Source organism: Anabrus simplex, chromosome 8, assembly GCF_040414725.1.
Source record: "Anabrus simplex isolate iqAnaSimp1 chromosome 8, ASM4041472v1, whole genome shotgun sequence".
In the NCBI taxonomy this organism is placed as follows: domain Eukaryota; kingdom Metazoa; phylum Arthropoda; class Insecta; order Orthoptera; family Tettigoniidae; genus Anabrus; species Anabrus simplex.
Window position 1 is genome coordinate 94484029 of NC_090272.1, and position 22702 is coordinate 94506730.

Genomic DNA, 22702 nt, shown 5'->3' on the forward strand with positions numbered 1-22702 from the left:
TCGTAAACTGCAGGTACCAAACTGAGCAGCGGTCGCTTAGTAGGTCAAAGCAAATCACGGCTTTAGTGCCATATATTTCTTAATTTCGTAAATTCTGTTGTATTGTAAAATTATTTTTCTAATATATACTACAACCGAAAACGAGAATTTTTTTTTTGAAAACAAAAAACTAATTTCAACTACTATTTTTTACTTAATAATTCAGAATTAGTTTAATACTGTATTGTCCGCACGTAGAAAATTTGTTGTCAGTATTTGCCAAACATCGATACATACACGCAAATTTTATTGGCGAGTAAAATTGTCTTGCTTTTACTAGTGACATAGGTTTGATTTTTTATTTTTTACGTTTTTATTTTTCTCGTTCAAATTAGTTATTCTATAGAATTGTATTTAGAAATACATTATACATAATTACGTATATTCTTTTGTATCGTAAATTACTTTTTCAAAGCAGATATTGAGAGAGAAAGTACGAAAATATTTTTCTCTTCCTAAAAATAAACATTATCGACAACTATAAAACAACAATAAAACGTCTGACTCTTTATATCTCTCCAAACCAGTTTCTTATTCTACGTAGTCGATATGTAGAAAATTTCATGCCGGTATTTGCTATACACCGGCAGATATACGTGAATTTTAAAATACATGTATTTCCACTGAAAACGGCCTGGCACTTTACAGCAGTAGAGTGGAGGTGGAGCTCTGGCCTCTTCCAGCTGATGGGGAGCGGCCGACCAGATCAGCTCTTGGCTCCAAGAGGGTTAATAATATACTAGACAGCGCCACCGTCCGTGAGAGAATCGCTGCAACGAGCGAGCATGTTGAAATCTCAGCTGTTTGGGAAAAGCTCCCTCCATTGTACTCATCAGTGTAAATAGAGAACTTATAAAACTGTGTGAATATTGATATGGTTTAAAATTCTTACATGTCAACATTCTCAGATACTACAATATAGTTGAAATGCTTCTGTTCAGTAGAAAAAAGCCCAAATAGCTTAAATACAGGATAAATGCATGACAAAAAAGGATGGCTGTGATTAAGTAACACAAAAAATATTTAGAGTCCATGTAAAGTCTTCAAACAATGTACCTTATGATTTGGGGTATGTATATTTTTCTATCTTTGGAGTAAATGACCAGGACTTCAGCAAAATTCTATCCAACGACCGAAAACATTCTCTCTTGTACGAAGCGAATGAGCGAGTTCTTAGGCCTACAAGTAATCACGACTATGTTTCACCGTAATGGTAGTGAATTCTTCCGAGTTAGGTAGTCATGAAAATGAAAACAGAAACGCTAGTACCATCAGATGATGTTCCCCCCTCCATTAAGAAATCCGGCTGCCAAAGATGTATGCAGGTCTCGGAACCTTTGTAAATATGAATGTGTCGATAGGTCAACATTTCTTTTCAATAAGCGGAAGACGGGCTTTATTTTTTTTGTAACTTTTTGTGTTTTGTACAAGATAGTTATTTATATTGTCGATGTCCCTCGAAATCAGGGTCTTACAAAATGAGATGAACATCTACCTGTACTTTTTTTCGGTACATTTTCAAGAACTTCACACCAATAGGACATGGATTAAAGACTTTCTGTGGGGTTGGAGGACGGATTCACACGAGCTCAGCTGACACATCCCGCATGCAATACAAATTGAGATTTGTCTATTACACTTACTGCAATGGATTGGGCATCACAGATCAGAACCACCAACATTATTCAACACGAGCCGCCACTGATACATGGTTGTAAAGAAGAAACTGCATAATGTTAGATGGCATACTGGTGCATGTTGTATGCACAGAGTAACAGAGATGGCAGCAAAAATATTAGTGTGGAATGCTATGTATGAAACCACCTTATCGCAGAGTGAAGTAAGTCTGACCTAGACCACTGGGTCATATGACGAAATCAGATTTGCTGATAATATCTCCACTTATATTTTCTTTGTAACATCAGAAATTAAACAGCCCAGTAATTCAGATGAAACAAGAATTGTTATCTACAGAAGCCCTCCACTGGTCTACAGTGATTTGAATTTTCCAGTCTCTTCGTTGCAGATTCAATGGTTGCAGTACAGAAAGTCTGAAGTCAACAACATAATTTACAACATAACACTGAACACTGACATGAAGTTTGACACCTTGGACACCGACAAAGGCAAGCAGGGGCGCCCAGCTCAGCTGAACAATATTATACAAGAACCATTATACTAACCTTGAACCATCACTAAAATGAAGAAAAACATGTTGGACTTACCATACATTCCTCCTGTTTTTCAGTTTTTTTTTTCAAAATCTGAAGGATAATTCTGAATAAAATGGTGGTGGTAATGCAATTTAATAATGCAAACTCAACATGATGGAATAAAATTAAATGGCAAATGGACTGTCAAGGAACAAAATATTGTTATGTGAAGTGTCAGGCAATTTTGTACCTCATTTTTATGTACAGTAAAAATCTGTGGAAATCATTCATAATACTGTATTACCAAATTTCAGATACATCACTAATACCATCCTTTAGGACAATTAATATCTCCATGATTATCGACATTAAGCTTTCTTGATTTTTTGTAGACTTACTAATAAAACTTTTTCATGAAATGGAGAAAAATAACTCACCACTATGCACCATACCCCTTCATATAATATACCAATTAAAAGGTATGTGGTATACATCAAGCAATGACAACTTGAAGAAAATGAAATATAATTTATTATTTAGCATTTTACAACTAACTGTCTATAAATGCGGTTATCCACACTGTTAAAGAGACCTGAGAAAAGTTATAGGCTGTTCTAATAATGAGTGTATGAATGTAATTTTTATAAAAGTATATAATCTCAACATAAGGAGAGCAGATCATAATATTTCTAGTTGCTATCAAGAAGAAAAAGAGTGAAGTAAGGTTCACAATCTTTACTAGCAGCACTTGAAAAAGTAATCATGTTATTTGCTTTATGTCCCACTAACTACTCTTTTACTGTTTTAGGAGATGCTGGGGTGCCGGATTTTGGTTCCGCAGGAGTTCTTTTACGTGCCAGTAAATCTACTGACACAAGGCTGACGTATTTGAGCACCTTCAAATACAACCGGACCCAGCCAGGATCGAACCTGCCTAGTTGGGGTCAGAGGGGCACCGCCTCAACCGCCTGAGCCACTCAGCCCAGCACTCGAAAATGAAGAAGGAAATTAGTTTTAGGGGGTGGTTATAATCAACAAGACTAAATGTATTGTAATTAAAAAATGCATGCATGTCAACCTTAATTCAGAGTACAGAGCCAGGTATGAATCTTTGTAGCGTGCTTTTACAACCGGATGCCCTTCCCAACGTAAACCTCATCAGAGGACTTGCGAGATGAAATGAATGACATTATATGAGACGATAGTAAAAGGGAGAGGGTGAAACCCAGTGCCAGCACGTAGCCTTCTCCCGTTGAATAGCATCAAGGGGTCTTTGCAAGGCAAACCATCCCCATCCGATGAAGGAACCACCAACAGTGTCATATGCTTTCACTCCACGACACTCCAAAGAGGTTTGAAATTGAATGTAGGCCTTTGGCACCATCTAGTGATCAGAAATTGTACACCATCTTTTTAGGATTCCTGTAGGGCTTTCACAGGTACCATAGCAGTCTCTGGGCAAACACTGTCTTCACTGTACTTCAGCCCCACAGGCTATTACCTCTATATTTATAATTCACACACTGGATGATGACCTGGTCCAGCTGTTGGAGATGGCTTGTACAATTCGCAGGATGAAACAGTACTTCTACATTTCTCAAACAAGATGGTTCAATTGGGTGCTAGGGAATCGGTCAATGAACAATACATTTTCCTCTGCTGCACTCTCATTCTTGTATTAAGTGATCGCAAGTCCTCAAAAACTGATGTCATCCAAGCATCAGTATTTACCATATACTGGCATGGAAAGGTATGCGCTCATTCTTAAAACTGTGCTGATTCTTCCACGTCCCTATGATAAGTGGCACCAATTTCTCTTTACCACTCTCATTGCGGCATAATAGACGTGTTACTCTCTTTAGTAAAAATAGCCCCGCTTCATCTCCATTAAAGACATTTGTCAGGGCTATAGTCATGACAATGTTGAAACTCTCCAAGTCTGAAAAGTATCGATAATGACATTGGCAGATTCCCCACATACGGATTTGTATGAAAGATTATCCTTTTGTTTTTCTTAAATCTTCAAGCCTTCCATTAGATGCCTTCGAGTTACATAATCACATTTTGCCACCTGAAAGTGATGCTTGAATTCCATTGCAACCGAGGCTCATTTCAGTTTTGAAAGCAGACACCAGTTACGCTCCTGTTGGGATCAAGTACTAGCAAGAATTCTCAAGAACTGTGCAGCCGCCTTGGCGCCCTCTCTTTGCGCTTACTTCAACTATTCCATGAATACCGGGTCCGTGCATGAGGAATTGAAAGAGCCTACACAGTCCCAGTTTTCAAAGATGGAAATAAGGAAAACTTAGATGATTACCGCCCAGTTTCGATAATATGAGGAGTCTGTAAATGTATGGAATGTCTAGTTGTTCAATATATTGGATTTTCTCAAGGAGAGAAACCTGTTGAACTCAAATCAGCATGGCTGCATTCCAGGAAAATCCTGCACAAGACCTTTAACAAGTCACTGATGACTGGCAGTTCTCTTCAGAGCAGACTGATGTCTTACAAATAGACTGTGTGACTCTGGACTAGAGCAAAGCTTTTGACCAGGTGTCGCATCGAAGACTTCTGATAAAACTCAAGAACTATGGCATTCAGGATAAACTGCTGCCATGGTTGAGGTCATTTTTGGTGGGTTGAACAATGCGATGTGTACGCAGGAGCCAATTCAGATCAAACTACAACTACTTCTAGAGTAATTCAGGGCAGTGTGATAGAGCCCCTCCTGTGTACAATTTATGCTCTCGATTTACCAGATTGTGTAAATTCAACTATGGTGCAATATGCCGATGACCAAGCCGTTAACAGAGCAATGAAAAAACAATGACGATATTGTACTATTGCAATCAGATCTGGATAGTATAGCTCTGTGGTGCGAGATAAATATGTACATAAATATTACGAAGTGTAAAGATATAAGACTGAGCAGAGCTAGACAACCACTCCAGAACCAGCCTACTCTATGTGGAATCCAACCACAGACTTAACTCCATCAAACTGCTCGATATTCACATTGCGAACAATCTAAAATGGAATAAGCACGTGGAGGAAGTGAGGTGTAAGGGATTCAGAGCGCTACATTTTGTCTGTAGACATCTCTCGGCAGGAAGAAGTAAAGCCCTTACTTTTATTTCCCTAGTGCGGCCCATACTACTACAACTACATGGTCTTCCTTCCTGGCACCCAACGACAACGAAAATGAGGAAATTAGAGGGTGTCCAGTGACGAGCAGAACGTTTAATTAACAAACACATCTCTTTAAATACAGCCAGGTCATTGCCACCAGTAAACTCATGTGAACAAATAGACAGCCTTCCTTAAGAAATCTCCGACAGACAACACACACCTCTCCCCTTTCCACCGCCTGCAGCTTAATTACCGTTCTGTTAAGAGAGGCCAAGGAGTTAATCTTGTCCCTCCCTACGCCAGAACAACCTCATGTTTAAATGGATTTTACGCAAGATCTGCTTGTATCTTTTACCAACTGAGGTAAAACTGCTTCCTCTTCCTCACTTCATCCACACAGTAAAAAAATGTATATGTAATTAGAAACCCATGTGTGATGTATATAACTTGTATAAATTAGAATTGCAAGAAAGATAGGTGCAAGTACAGTTGAATGTGGGGGAATGTATATGCGTGTGCGTGTAGGAGTGGTTGTGAATGAGTGTGTATAGAGGGGTATGAGAGAGTATACACTTAATGACTGGTTAATAAGTTATTCTGCAATCTGTTACTAATAAACCATGTAAAAATCTGTGTATACATCCGTTATAGTTATTCACTGAATTACTTATACAGACCAGGACACTTGTATAAGCGTTGTATAGCAGCCATTGACAAAAAAAAAAAAAAAAACAAGGAGCAGTTTATTTTTGTGGCATTTACTTGCATTATCATACATTACCAATATAGATTTATGTCCTTCAGCATTCAGCCTGCAAGCCTCTGTGAATGTATTAACTGTTGCCACAATCATCTGTTTGCAACTAGTGCTCTGGCCTCATTTAAATCTGTACCTCTTATCTTGAAATCGTTAGAAACCGAGTCTAACCATTGTCGTCTTGGTCTACCTCTACTTCTCTTACCCTCTATAACAGTCGATTATTCTCCTAGGTAACCTATCCTCCTCCATTCGCCTCACATGACCCCACCACTGAAGCCTGTTTATGCATACAGCTTCATCCACCTAGTTCATTCCTAAATTAGCCTTCATCTCATTCTGAGTAACCTGCCACTGTACCCACCTGTTTGTACCAGCAATCAATCTAGCTACTTTCATGTCTGTTACTTCTAACTTATGAATAAGATCCTGAGTCCACCCAGCTTCCGCTCCCGTAAAGCAAACTTGGTCTGAAAACAGACCGATGAAGAGAGTTTCGTCTGGGAGCTGACTTCCTTCTTACAGAATACTGTTGATCGCAACTGCGAGCTCGCTGCATTAGCTTTACTCCACCTTAATTCAATCTCTCACTATATTACCATCCTGGGAGAACACACAACCTAAATACTTGAAATTATAGACCTGTTCTAGATTTGTATCACCAATCTGACATTCAATTCTGTTGAATTTCTAACCTACTGACATCAATTTGGTCCTCGAAAGGCTAATTTTCGTACCATACTCATTACACCTATTTTGAAGTTCCAAGATATTAGACTGTAGGTTTTCAACACAACCTGCCATTAAGATCAAATAATCAGCATCGGCCAGACTGCTTACATTTCCGCCTAACTGAAACCCTCCCTGCCATTTTATACCTTTCAGCAGATGATCCATGTAAACTACGAACAGCAAAGGTGAAAGATTACAGCGTTGTGTAACCCCTGTAAGTACCCTGAACCAAGAACTCATACTACGATCAATTCTCACTGAAACCCAATTATCAACATAAATGCCTCTGATTGATTTTAGTAATCTACATTTAATTCCATAGTCCCCCATAGTCCTTCGGTACCCAGCCATGTGCTTTCTCTAGATCTACGAAACAAACACAACTGCCTATTCCTCTCATAGCATTTTTCAATTACCTGGCGCATACTGAAAATTTGATGCTGACAGTCTCTCTGTGGTCTGAAACCACACTGGTATTCATTCGACTTCCTCTCAGGGACTGATCACACCCTGCCTTCCAAGATGCCAGTGAATACTTTGCCTGGTAGGGTTGTGACACTATATATCAAACACTTAAGGTTATCTCTATGAATTACTGATCAGTATTTTTTTCCAGTGAAGAACGGGCTCCAGTGAAGAACGGGCCTCTGAAATAGTTATAAAAACTTAACACCCCCGGGTTGCAACTAGCTTGTTCAGACATTTAAAATGTACAATTTGTAGGCTCGAGGCGCCCTTAAATGGAATAGTTGTATTCCTTCATATATCGAACGGTCTGCGTTATATATCGATCAGTGAGTTATTTATCAAACATGATTTTTATATATCGAACGGCAAGGTTTAAATTACTCATTTTTGGTCCGTATTGACGATAGTGATTACATACAATTTACAAAATATACATTTAATGTTAACCTAGTCAATACTTACAATACTTTTAAATACCGAACAGAAATCTATATATATAAAATAAGAGTTTTGTCTGTACATTGCTCAGAATTGGAAAAGAATGGTATCTCTGTATCAGCCATGTCCACAGCAACAACGAAATACACTTTTTAATTTTCCGTAATGTCTGTCTGTACGTATGTAACGCATCACGAAAAACGGCTGAAGAGAATTTAATGAAAAACGGTATGTGAAGTCGGGGGATAAGGCGCTACAATCTGTGCTCAAGTACCTCTACATGAGCTTGTATTTTTAATTCAAGAAAAGTGTCATAAGTGATACAATTGTGTTGACTTCTTGCCATTTTTGTGTCTGCTGATGACATGGACATACGTCGAAACCGGTCCGATAACGTATTAAATATGTTGCTACATTAATTCGTGCAACATATTATTGTATTGAATAGGTGGAACATCTTTCTCCTTTTAGCATTGTAATCATTCTGATTGGTCGATATTGTTTCACATGTTGCACTGTACCGAGTTGAACACTTTTCCAATAAGCATACAAATCTGGTTCACCATCATTCTGTTTTTCTCCATCACATCTTAGTTTGTCACTGAATTTATCGAGAATGCGAGAAGGCAAGAATTCCTCCAGGTCAACAAGCACAAACAAAGGGATGATAGACTGCGTTCGTCACTCTCTTGCTGTTGCCTACCCACTGAGGATTTCAAAATATCTGCAACACATTTTGTGTAGTCCAACACATTGGAATCTAGTGGATAGAGACCACGTCTACAAAAGGCGCTTTTCACAATATCTGGCCTAACAGCATTATCCCAAACTTTCTTAGACATGGGTGCAAAATTTACCTTGGTTACTGATGCACCGAGAGTTTGTATTTTCTCGTCTTGAAGAGTATTTCCCCATGCCCTTTAACAGAGGTGCAAATACCCCCACATCTGCTGGTTGCAGAAGATTGGTGGCGTTAGGGAAAAGGCAGTACAAAATTATTCCATGGTCATGACAATATTCACTGACTTAAAGAGATAAGCGACTCCTGTGTCCATCAAGAAATAAAGAAATAAAATAACAGGAAGTTTAATTTTCTCTACCTCTAGCCACGACCGAAATTGTTGAAGGTAGTTCAGAAACGTTGGGGGCCTTCATCCAGCCACTTTCAGTTTTCTCATAGATCCAAGGCTCAGGTACACTATCTCTGATAAGTTGCTGAAGTCGTATGTTGCTGTAGACGACCGTTGTTGGGGAACAACACCAGTCGGCACAGAAATTTCCAAACAGTTATGCCTTCTTTCTCTTTAGAGGTTGCCGTAATTTGAAGCTGTTCCCCTCTGACTCCAAGGTACTTCCCTGAAACCTTGTGGAACAGAAAATTTGTCTTGTTTGCATTGAAGATCCTGCTTGGGTCTTCCATAATTGATCTTACATCCTCAGATTCCAGATGGCACGACAGTCCATCAAACCAACCACGTATTCTCTCTTCCGAGACAGCAGCCCTGCCCTTGCTAACGCTTTCAGCCTTCTTCCGAGACAGGGAAGGGTGCTGTCCCATATAACATTTGAACCAGGTTTTACCAGGTCTTCCATACTTAAACGGTGTGCTCCTTCCTGATGACTCCACAATTTGCTGAACAGTGTCAAGTAAATTCTTTTTCTTCAATGGAAATCCCTTCTTAGCCATGGTGATTACCCCATTCACAAATGCCCTCTTCTCGTGGACTCAGGAACGGCTTCCGCCCAAGGGCAGTCTGAATCTTCCGACGTCCAGATAGTTTGTCGTTTAACGTTGTTAAACAGACCAGGTATGTTTTAGATGCCTGCCTTTGCATCATCATACCGGACTTTATCTGCCTTGAGTGAAGCTGCTCAACAGGTTATGAATTTTGACACCGTTTCATTTTTTCAACAGGTTTAACTTTGGCTTATGGGACAATTCCCCCACTGGCCATCTTAATTTTGACTATAGTCAATCTCTGAGCACTAGTTAAGGAAATAAGCAAGAACTGCAAAAACAACTATTTTCTGCTTTCTAGTTTTAAATGGCCAAAATGTAATAAAATTATTTTTTTCCAAAGAGTGCAGGGTAACTGCCCCCACACACCCGCTCTTGTCGACACCACTTCATTTGCCGACGATGATAAACCTTGGATAGTGACAGGATTGTTAAATAAAGTGATTAGAATAACGTACGGCATCGGACAGACACAAGACATCCTTAAAGAAATCTAACTATACCCGATGAGGTTCAAATTCAGGCCCTCTCAAGTTACAGATAGATGTCTCAGCAGTCACGACAACAGAAATCTGGACTTCGGCGCCAAATGAAACAATACTACAAATTAAATCAAACAGCCCATTAATTTTCAGTGGTGTTCGATATTAAAAAATGGGAGTCAAATATCGAACAGTTATTTATTTGAAATAAATATGAGGATAGGTGAAAACTCACAATACAAGAAATTAACAAACAGGTACGTATGTAAACACAACCTAGTATTTAAAGGATACCTTGACACGCCTCCTCACACAAGTGATATCAAAATGGTGTCCGGCTAGTGACACCATGGGAAGACGTATCACAACAAGGAAGCAACAAAATCAAAATGCTACCAAAACACAGGAAAAAATTTAAAATAAATGTGGAAGAGTGAATATTTAACACAAGGGACCCATTTCCCAAGGAACTAAAAGGGGTGGGATCACCAAGGGAACCAGAACAAGCATCTACAAGGAAAACATTTGTACACCCTTTTCTAAAAAAACGACTATAATTAATTCAACAAACTATACAAAAGTTTACATCTTTAGCAGGAAATAAATTTGTAAAATAAAATTAATTTTATCTAGTAATAAGAAAATGAAATTAGAAATTTAAGCAACTAAAAACAATTAAATCACCTTTTGGTTATACATAGAGCCTTTAAATTAAAATAATTTTATGAATCCTAAGGCGAGGTTTTTAACAATTGAATATATCATCTCCTAATTAAAAATAAATAAATAAATAATTTAGATCAATAGTACAAAATTTAAGAAAAATATATATATATTTAACGAAATACTAACCCTGGCGACATAAGTAAGAAAGGAGCTCCTTGAATAAACCTAAAATGTACCATATAACATGCTATCTACACTTAAAATAAATAAATTGTCTAAGGACCATTCTTAATGGAGGGTTCACTACACCAAACACGTAGCAGAAAAAGATAAATACAAAACGTGTTGCACAAAATGAATCACCAAGACATATCTGACGAAAAATATCAGTCACATAGCATACCCCAGAAACAGAACCGAACAGCATAGTAAAATTAAACACGCCCAATATTAAAACACAAACAGAAAGAAACGAGAAATCATCATTCATATGCCGTACACTTCCAACAGAGAACCGGACAGGTAATACCAAAATGTTAGTAATCACATACTCAAATACACACTCGTAAGAGAGCAACAACAATTGAGCCGTACACACCGGCATCCAGAGGCACACTCCACACGCGATAAGATAATAACAATACAACAGATACGTAACGACCAGGAAAAGATAAGGGCAGATAATCAACAATGGCAGACCAGACAGGGTTCGAGGAGATAAGGCGACAATAACGCAAGAATGATGATGCAAATGTTATTAAAGTCCTCCATTAAAAATGTCCTTACATTCTACAGAAACACTACACGTAAAATGAATAATACCAAACTTTACTGTCACCATATAGCCCAAAATATATCTACCTACCATAAATTACCTTTAATAATAACAATTATTTTGGAAAATCAGTGTCAACAGAGAATGCTCGGTGCACAGTTCAAAAATGTACAGTTACAGAGGAGAAACTAACCCGAATTAAAATAATGAAAATAAATAGAACACGATGTCACAATAAAATTTACGTCAAACACAGCAGAATTTACAAGCACGGGCGGCAATAAATCAGATGAAATCACCAGCATGAAGGAAACGTCACGAGAAGCACACACAAATTTACCAGAAATAAAATAAATATGAAAAATATAATGGGAAAAGACCAAAACACACCAACAGTTCAACGACAACACAATGCACATACGACGGCACCAAAATGCAAGTCCATGACGAAAATGAACGAACATAAATTACACCTCGCATAAAATATGAACACCAATACCGAGGCACACACAAATTTTAGAAACGACAAATCAACGAATAAATAAGATGCAGCACTTACAATAACGAAGAACACAAAATTACCAAATAACCCATAATGAACAGTGCACCAAGCAACCACTCGTCACACAACAAAATTATTCCTACCTTAAACACTACATCCTTTTCAAATTAAAATATAACTACATATTGATATTCACAACTAATCCCTGAAAGGGATGCACCACACCACTTTATCCCGTTCCTTTAGCAACGATATTCATCTTAAAATATATAGTAGGCATTACAAAGCGTCTTACTCCAGTAAGTTCGAATAGCAGACAAGCAGACAGTCGTTCGCGGAGTGTTCAGCGCAACAGCCGATGGTTCAGTGAGTCAGGCACTATCTGTCTATCAGCGTTCAAACTTGCCACAAGTTCCACTGCGCGCGCATTGATTGCGTTAACGTACACATTTCAGGCAGTTGAATACACTGTCACCAACACAGAAGTATAAAATGTGCCGTGCATAGGGTCCAACAACACATATGAAAGGTCCAAATATATTATACAGATATACAAAGACTTACACCGTCAGATTTCAAGTTTATTTATTAATTATAACGCCTCAACCTTCTGAAGCCACTATTTTACTGTCAAAAACAAATAATTACACGGACACTGCACCTTAGTAACAATAAAACGATCTCATCAAAATCCCGCCAATTCCAAAGTTCTGAGACTTTCCCTAGCTCGCCAACACGGTAATGACTTCGACCTATCGATTGACTTAAGGCTACGTTCGAAAGGGTGAATTTAGAAATCTCAGATATTATATAAACATTTTGATATGTTTGTTTTGCAATGAGATGTGTGAACTCTTCGATATTTAAAGGGCGTTCGATATATAGTGCCATTACCCTACAGTAACCAATGAGATACCTCGATAGTTGCTGCAATCCTTCCTGTTCCCTTGCTTATAGATAGGTGCAAGTACTGCTTTTATGCAATCTGAAGGTATCTTAACACTCCATGCTAATCTTACTACTCTAGCCATTTCATCCCTGCCTTCCCATTATACTTCACCATTTCAGGTCTTGATTTCATCTGTTCCTGCTGCTTTGTGACAATGAAGTTTATCTACCATCCTTTCCACTTCCTCAAGCATAATTTCACCTACATTTTCCTCCTCCCCATGAGCTTGGATGTTCGCAACACCATCAGGAAGATTTCCTTTTACGTTGAGAAGATGTTCAAAATATTCCCTCCACCTTTCCAGAGATTCCCTGGGATTATTATGAGTTCACCTGAATTACTCAAAACACTGTTCATTTCCTTTTTCCCTCCCTTCCTAAGATTCTTTATTACTGTCCAGAAAGGTTTCCCTGCTGCTTGATCTAGCCTTTGCAGGTTATTATCAAAATCTTCAAGACTTCTTTTTGGATTCAACTATTTGTTTACCTCTGTTTCTTTCACCTACGTACAAATCCCTGCCTGCCTCGACCCTTGCTCGGAGCCGTTTCTGACAAGCCTTCTTTTTACTCAGACCATTTGAAACGATCAGCATGGGGGTAATACAAAGAGGTGTGACACACACACTCTCTCTCTCTCTCTCTCTCTCTCTCTCTCTCTCTGGCAGTGAAGGTTATATTTGGGATAGCAACAAAACCAGTAGTAGGGAAGTTGGCAGAGAGAGCAATTCCAATGAAAGCAGTGATTAGATTTACTGCATGATAGGGTGATAGGCTAACTGCTCAACTGACAAATGACTGGCCATTAACCCGCCAGTGGTCGCTATATGAGCAAAATCCTCAGTCATTGAAAATCATCTGCTCTTTTATACAGCATGTAGTTTCGAACTTGAGCCCTGATGTACGTTCGCACTGCAGTTTTGAAAGAAGGATAGATGCAATGAAACACACATCTGTGAACTTGAGAAGGGACAGGGAGGGAGGAATTATCAGCGACCGTCAACGGTGAGCCTTTTGCTTCACGCACGACTAGTAACGTTGGCGCTAATTTCTGTGTATGTTATAGTTTTGCTACTGTATATTGTTTCGTAGTTGAAACAGTTCTTTGCAACTTATTGTATTAATGTGTTCTGTAATTAGTGTGTGCTGATGGCTTCAAGTCGTGACATTTTAGCTTGGTTTGGTGAAATTCCTAGTGATCAACTCGAGGGCGAAAACAGTGACTCGGACTGTGAAAGTGCACACAGCGAACATAAAACTGATACTGAACCGTCCGAGACAGAAGATTGTGCTAATCGAACCACACCTGGAGAGTAATCTGTAGCTGGCAAACAAATGTGGGAGGTAAATGAGAATGTCATGTTTAGTGACAATATTTATACATGGAAAGATAAGGTGACAAAGTGGGGCAGACACCCACCAAGAAGAAATCCATGCTCACGTACTTGTGCTGTAAATATAGCGATTCATCCTCGTTGTGTAAAGGGCATTGCAAAAGACACAAACACTATTTTAGAAAGCTGGCATTTGTTCTTTCTACATACAGTTATAACCATTTGAGATTTCTTACTATTTGTAATTTTATTTTACTTCTAATTTTTAGTGTTCCCTTATAACAATTCGAGATGTATTCTTATGTTCATTTGATGTTTTAATACATTTACGCTTGAAATCTGTTATTTATTATGTAAACATGCCAAATGATACCATGAGCATTTTGCTCAACACGTGACCACTCACGTTACTTTCATCTTAAAGACCATTGGCGGGTTAAGTTCTTTTGTAATAATATTGTGTAATACAACAAAACAATGTCCAACCCTTACACCATTTTCGTACAGCACTGGGTATGAAGCGAGATGAAACTCTGCAGTGAATTTAACGACCAGATGCACTTCTTGACATTAATTTTATCTTAACTCCTCAGATAAGGTTAATGACCTGATTTCAGAATAAATAAAGCCAATTAACTACACTTACAGTATATGCAGCCCTCAAAGTCATGTGTTCATTTATTGTTATCTTTATAATAAATTTGAAATACTGGCTACCAACGTAGGTAACTAGCAAGACTCATAATACAGTACAATCATACATTTGTTACAGAATATTGTAGAATACACACATGTACAATTTATGATTCTTTAGTCAGAAGTCATGTGATCACTGAACGATAGTGGAGGCTATCACATATTGGACCCTCCCCTACCCACCTTATATTTTGCAGTTATAAAAGTGAAGATAAAAAAGAGGGTCTAAAACTATAGGAAATACCGGTAAATAGGATATCATTCTATGACCAAGAAATAAAATCTCTGAACTTGCCTTTTCATTCTCGTCTTCCTCATCATCTTCCTCCTCTTCATCACTTATATCCTCAGTTGCCTTGGAAGAGTCTTCCTTTGCTTTGCCCTCCTTCTTGCTGCTAATGACTGCTCTTCTCAATAAAGCAGCTTCTCGAAGCCTATTTGGTCAGAGAAAACATGTTAGTCAACAAAGAAATCAACTAATGCTGAAATATGATTTACATAGAAAGATGGGGAAAACAGGATTTTAAAAAAACTCATACTAAATGAGAAATCACTAACTAAGCATGATTTTTGGGTGTATAAGGTTTCCAAGAACCAGTGAATCTAAATCAAGGTAAGCTGGCTATTTCCTCCCAATTTGTTCTTCTCAAACAATACTTCAGTGATCCCAAATTCACTTTTGTAGTCAAAGATTAAAGCCATCAGGATTGTTACATAAGCCTCAAATTTCAAAACATCATTAATTCAATTCATTCTCTTGGGAATACACCAACTCAAATCTTCATGTAGGATTTTAGTTTTTGTAATCTCTAAGAGCAACATATCTACACAGAAAGCCAGGGCACCCTTCTTTTAGTTCAAAGGCTCCAGGCTGGCAAGAAGCAACAGTCATTGCCAGCCTTCACTTCATGAAAACGCAGCAAAGTTTCCTTTTCTCCTTTTGACGGAAATGTCTCAATAATCGACATAATATTTAATTTTCATTCAGCATGCAATTTAAATCATGATCGTGTAATTCTATTTTAAGAGTCATGTAAGTTCAAAAGTACAGTATGGATAAAGCATGTTGAAACTACATAAGTATGTTGGCAAGGCAGCTTCAAGTCAGTACCTCACACTGCCATAATAAAACATATGCACATAGTTTTGTAATTTTTCATCTTCAAATTTGTCACTTTAATACAGTTTCCCCACCTATAGTCAGGGCAATATCATCTTCTAGATTATTTGTATATTATTTTATATGCATTTGCTCAACAGGATTTTTCTTAAATAAATCTGTTAATATCTGATTACCTCCGCAGTTTCAGAATCCTCAGCCTCCTCAGAGTATCTGCCTGAGTTCTTGCAGAAACGATTCGTTTACGGACAGCATTTGGATCCACCAGGCTTCTTTTTCTGGCTAGAAAGCTGCTCGTTCGTCTAGCAAGTGATAGTTTAGATATGCCTCTAAATCCTCTGGTCCTGATGCGGCCTCTGTAAGAACCCCGTACAGAGGACACGTAACGTGAAGACCCAGAAGAGGGAGGTGGCATGCTCACTTCCAGTGGTTCTTGCTTTCTGTGGGAATACTCATCCCTTGAGCGATCTCTGAAACCACCTGTAGGGCGCCTTTCTTCCCGATAGCCATAGCCTTCCTTGTCATCTGAATAACTATAGCGATTACTGTAGTCTGCCCCGCCCTCATATCCACCTTCATGGGTGCGGCGAGCAGAGGAAGCCTGTATGCAAAGTCAAAACAATAAATTGTCATTAAGTCGGACATTATTACCTTTCTGGAAATGTCAAGGCAATAAACCTCAAACTGAAATGCTGTAATAAAAGAAACACTGCAATGTCAACCATTCCTCCAATCACTTCTCAATGTCACTACTGAATGTACAACACATCCTTCATTAATCATGAGCAGATATAATCACATTATAAAACAGCAAACACAGAACACCATAGGAATGCTATTGACTAAGGAAAATCAACTGTATCCTGCAGAGTTCTTGAAGCACAAACCATAAACCATAAGGAAAATTCCTGCCCAGAAATGCAATATTACACTTATTAAAAAAAAAAAAAGTATATGACATTTACTTGCTATATGCAGTTTTGCTTCTAGATTCCTATAATCGCTAAATCAACATGAAAACCTTAACTATGGTAATCAAATTGAAAGAAAATGATACATTATGTACATTTAGGAGCCCTGTTCAAGTTTTGCATAAATCATCTCCCTAAATACATGCAATATATCGTACCAAGCACTTTGGAAAGTTTAAATTTAAAGTCCTAGGAACATGCAAGGTTTAGCATGCACTTATAAAGTCACTGCAGATAAACGGTGGTTTGCTACACATACTCAGGAACAGAATGTAACTTCTGTATCCAAAAGTCTAATAGCATGTGCAGTCCAGCTTATATATGGTAAGATGTGGTATTTTAAAGACCCAAATGATCCAACAGTTTAACAGAAAAGGAAATAAAAACTCAATCTGAAAATTCAAACAACTCAACATCTCCATTCTCTATATCTGTCCTTTGTGCAAATCACAGGAGTTTGTATTACTGCACAACATTTATGGCTGCTAGTTGGAAGAAGACTTAGTTTGCCATCTGCAGGAAATTTTACAAACAAGAAAAAAATGGTGTGGGCAGAAATATCTATGAATCATCTATTTTTCTAAGAAGTTCTCACTAACATTAATGCATTTTTCCTAACACTTCATGAACTTAAAGAACCACTGGTGAAGATCCTTATCCTGGATATGGTTACTGTCAGTACAATTCCAACATCTCCATTGGTGGTAATAGTTCTAATATCCTCTTCAACATAGGCAAGAAATTAAGGTCGATGGGCACCATGTCGGACTTCCAAGAGCAGTGGTCCAGGCACTCATAACTGAAGGTGCACATATGGTCGACTGTTGCTGCTGCCATGTGGGGTCTCACGTTGTCCAGAAGGAAGACTCCTACTGTTAGCCCGTTTCTTTCAGCCATGTCTGTTCATTACAAAAATATAACACTCCGACAACCCACAAGTTCTGTGCGTTCCAGTGGCGGCTGGTAGTATCTGAAGCTGGGTGTTGCACCAAAATGTTCAGTGTCACACTTTAACAGCTTACAGAAATAACAAGAAACTCTACTATCGTTAAGTAATGAACTACATTCGTACTAAAACTGAAATATATCTGGCAATTACAACCCAGGAAATGAGAGGTTAATTATACACTGTAAGTACACCTACTCTTAATAATAATGTTATTGGCTTTACGTCCCACTAACGACTTTTTACGGTTTTTGGAGACGCCGAGGCGCCGGAGTTTAATCCCGCAGGAGTTTTTTTACATGCCAGTAAAACTACCGACACAAAGCTGACGTATTTGAACACCTTCAAATACCACTGGAGCGAGCCAGGATCGAACCTGCCACATTGGGGTCAGAAGGCCAGCGCCTTAACCGTCTGAGCCACTCAGCCTGGAAAAGTTACTCTTGCCTCACTTGAAATTAAAATTTGCCCTCCTGCTTTTCATTGAAGCAAGATGTTGGTAATATTGTTGGTAACCTGGTATGGCGTAGAAAAGAAATCACCCAGCGAGTTGGCCATGCATTTAGGGTCGCGTAGGTGTGGGCTTGCAGTCGGGGGATGGTGGGTTCGAACATCACTGTCGGAAGATGGTTTTCCGCGGTTTACCATTGTCACACCAGGCCAATGCTGTGGTTGTGCCTTAATTACAGTAAAGTCATGGTTGATTCCTTCCAACTCCTAGCCCTTTCCTATCCCATCGTCACCGTAAGACCTACCTGCGTCGGTGCAACGTAAAGCAAAAATTGTAATTTATAACATGGAAATGAAATTATTTTTGCGAGACGAGAGAAAGTAGGAATGAATTAATCTCTGCAAAGTGGCGCAATCTAACGGGGACATGTGGAATTGTTTCTCGGTAGGGGACTTTCTAGTCTCGTGCAACTCCCTGAGACAGATACTGGCGAGCATGCTACCTGATGCTATGCAAGTTTAGACTCGTCCCTGCAGAGGTACATTGCGCCGCGCTGTCCACTAGGGAGCTGGCGTTGGAAAGCAAACCCCCAAGTTTGATCCGAAACCAGCAGCGTTTATTGGTCCGTTACGAAGCATTAGTACAGTGAACGATCAAAGAGGGTTGATTTTAACAGGTTTTCGAATACACGTTAGGTTTATTAAACTAAAAAGTTTGAAGAGAAGACGACAAATGAAGTGCAAAATTATTGGGAGTTGCGCAACACTGCAACAATACCACGCACTGCCCCTGGTGCGTTCTCCAGAAATAAAATTGGGATAATGTAATTTCGTTCATAATCTTCGACCGACACAGAAATGGCAGAAGCTGCTCTTAGATCAGAAGGGCCTAAAACTCTTAACCCAAACGGCAATGTAGAACCTCGATAATTCGAAATCGGTTAATTCAAAATCCCGCCTAATTCGAAGAAGCTCTCGTTCCCGGAAACATGAGATACAGTTTTGCATGTTTTTTCAATTGTTTAATTCGAAATACAGATAATTCGTAATTCGAAGTACAATGTCGGCCCCATTACCGAAATTCAGACTTTTAATTCGAAACTGCCTTTAGATTTTAAAACAATAGTATGTTACAGAGTAATTTCAACTCGAAATTTATCCGCTCCGCTTCATAATAGGCGTTCCGGAACGTGGAGGGGTACTTTCCGCACTTACACTCACTTCGGTGCGTCTACAGTGCGCTTCATGATTGCTAAGATGAATGAAATCGGAATTCGTTTGTATTCAACCTTTTAAAGAACGCCGTATCACGCAACAGGCAGTGTGCGGGAAAACAGAATCCGCAAACACTGGCGATGCCGACAGTTGACGAAAAATCGTGGCTCATGTAATAAATTCGTAGGCACCGAACAATATTGTCATTGCCGGTAAAACTGCATTGCTTTATTTCAATGCGAGCCCAAACGGTCTTATGGTTTTAAAGGAGAAATTGCCAGCCGGGAAATCGTACAAGGGTGAGGGATGGGGGTCTTAGCAAAGAGAAAATGCACGTGAGCGCGAGATACTTTATCGCCACATCATAGGAAAGTTCCATAAGCTACGTTTTCAGGGCGTCGGGCTCTTTCCATGCCAATACAAAGCATCTAAAAATGCAAACAGTACAGAAATCCAAAAAGATAATGCATTTGCACAGGGGAACCGGCAAAATTTATTCTCGTCTTTGAATTGTGCGATTTTTTTCTTTCGTTGCGTGAGGTTATGTTTGTCAGTGATTTATCCAAGTGCATTATTTGAACATTGTAAATGCACCTTGTTGGATACATTTCGGAAATAGTTTTTTCCATGGCATTTGAAAGGTTTAAACTGTGAATCGAGAGGTGATTGCATGTATTAATGGGTCTTAGAATACTTTGTGACGCGGCAAGTGTTTACATTTCTGAAGTACGAGAAAAGTGCCATGGCGGGAAATCGTACAAGGATAGTCATAGAAAAGTTCGATTTTAAGGGCATCGGGTACTTTCTGTGTAAATACAAGGCATCTAAAATGCATACAGTATAGTAATCCAATTAATAAAGCACTTGCACATGGGAGCCAGCATAGATTTCTCCTCTTCTTTGAATCGTGCTTTTTTTTCTCCCCTTTCTTTCGTTGCGAGAGGTTATGTTTACCAGTGATAAATCCGAGTGCATTATTTGAATACTGTAAATGCACATTTTTGGATAAATTTTGGAAATATTTCTTTTTTCATGGCATTTGAAAGGTATAAACTGTGAATCAAGGTTAACTGCATGCAGTAACGGGCCTTAGAATATTTAGTAACGCGGCAAGGGTTGGTACTTCTGAATTGCGAATTGGCGGTTAATTCGAAATCACGTAATTCGAAGTCCGATTTTTGAGTCCCAACGACTTCGAATTAACGAGGTTTTACTATAGTTTAGAATGCTGCTCAAGGAAGAAGTGCAAAACACTGGCAATGGCATTTTGCTTGGCTTTACGTAGCACCAACACTGATAGGTCGTATGGCAACAATGCGACAGGAAAGGGCTAAGACTGGGAACCAGCCGTGGCCTTAATTAAGGTACAGCCCCAGCATTTGCTTTGTGTGAAAATTGGAAACCATGGAAAACCATCTTCAGGTCTACCGACAGTGAGGTTCGAACCCACTATCTCCCGAATACTGAATACTGGCGGCACATAAGCGACTGCAGCTATCGAGCTCGGTGGCATGGCTTTATCACTGAGCGAGTGAAGAGTTCATACGGGTGCAGGCATCTCTGTTCTTTACGAGGATAGTTTCAGAGCAACGTATTATTTAATCTTATCCAATCACAGTAATGATAAATTATAATATTTCTTCCTTTCTATTACTGCAAGGAACCACAGCAATGTTACACTGGGTGACTAGAAACTTAGGGGGCTGTCACACAGGCTCGATCGAACGACTGCGATCAACCGACTAAGAAAACAAACCTACAGAGGGCAGTGGCATCAGTGAAAACAAACGTGTCCGTTTTTCAGTCGCAGTCGTTCGATAATGGCGGACGCAACATAGTCATCTGTTGATGAAATCGAAACAATTTTCTTTGTGTATGAAAACAAAGTGGTGTATATTCCTAGACTCCCTGGATATAGTAATAGGGAGATAGTGAATTTTGTATGGCATTCTATAGCGTTGAGAATTGGGACAAAAACTGGTAAGTAATTATTAGATTTATTACGATTATCTTATGAATAGTGTTATCTTAGATTAATTATTGATAAAATATATTATACGGAATAGATTGGTAAAAAAAGTTACACTAGGAGAAGTAATTATCATTCTTGTAACTTAATTGAAGAAATGTTTGGAAAACATAAGCAGTGCTTTCCTAACCTCCATCTCGTACCAATGAAATGAATGCCATTTTTCGCTTTAATGACAAATAAGTGTAGGTCTATGCCATAAGTAGGCCTACTACATGTGTATTTTCTTTGTCACAATATTCTGATTAATTGTTTCAGGAAAAAGTTGTGCCAAAACATGGCAAATTCTGAGGGCTGGATATCGAACTTGGAGAGATAACATCCTCCCTCTCCTCCCAGGATCTGCTGTACAGAAAACATAAAATGGGTCTACTTCAATGCTCTCAACTTTCTGGAACTCTTCATTGCTAGAAGAAGGTACAATTCTGTAATATTTATTTTAGAAGTAGGCCTACACTACAGACCAGTGTTCTAGTTGTGGAAGAGTGAGGGGAAAATTCAGTCTGTAGGCCGTAAGTCCTACCCATCTGTTCATTAATGTATCAGATATAACTGAATGTAATATAATATAATCTAACCGAAAATCATCTTACTAAAATAATTATTGAAACTAATAATTTCTTAAATAGAAGGCTTGTGTGCAGACTAAAATGTAACTCCAATTTAGAAGAATTGCATTAATATGTTGTTCATTTTTTTCAGTTCCATAACAAACACATCTATGGAAGTGGCTCCTGGTGTGTGAGAGCCTTTTCACCAAGCTGAAATAGAGGAGGAGAAAGCAGAAATAATTTGTGTTGGAGGGGTCTAACTCCTGCAGTTCAGAAATTACTGAAGGGACTTCAACTTCCAGTCCAGCTCTGCCAGCAGTTAAAAATAAAAGAAACAAATGTGAAAGTGACAGTGATGTGTTAAGTAAATATTTAGAAAAGATACTGAAAAGTGAAAAGAAAATATAATCAATGTTATTTTTAGTGTCTCCATGATGACATGGAAAGAATGAGTGAACTAGGTCGAAGGGTTTTCAAAGTTAAAATTCAGGAACTGTTGTATACAGTGTTAGACCAAGAAAGAATCTAATAAAATTTATGTTCTTGAGAAATGTTCTACTTTTTAA

At 38.6% G+C, this 22702-nt stretch overlaps 1 protein-coding gene across 2 annotated transcripts in view; it reads right to left on the reverse strand.

Moving 5' to 3' along the window:
- Positions 1-22702, reverse strand: part of LOC136878841 (uncharacterized) — a 322409-nt gene that overhangs the window by 159907 nt on the left and 139800 nt on the right. For both annotated transcript variants that reach the window (XM_067152369.2, XM_068229033.1), the window contains exons 6-7: positions 16151-16575; positions 15150-15288 (exon numbers count right to left, since the gene is read on the reverse strand). In XM_067152369.2, coding sequence (XP_067008470.2) covers positions 15150-15288; positions 16151-16575 — 564 coding nt within the window. The remainder of the gene's footprint in view (positions 1-15149; positions 15289-16150; positions 16576-22702) is intronic.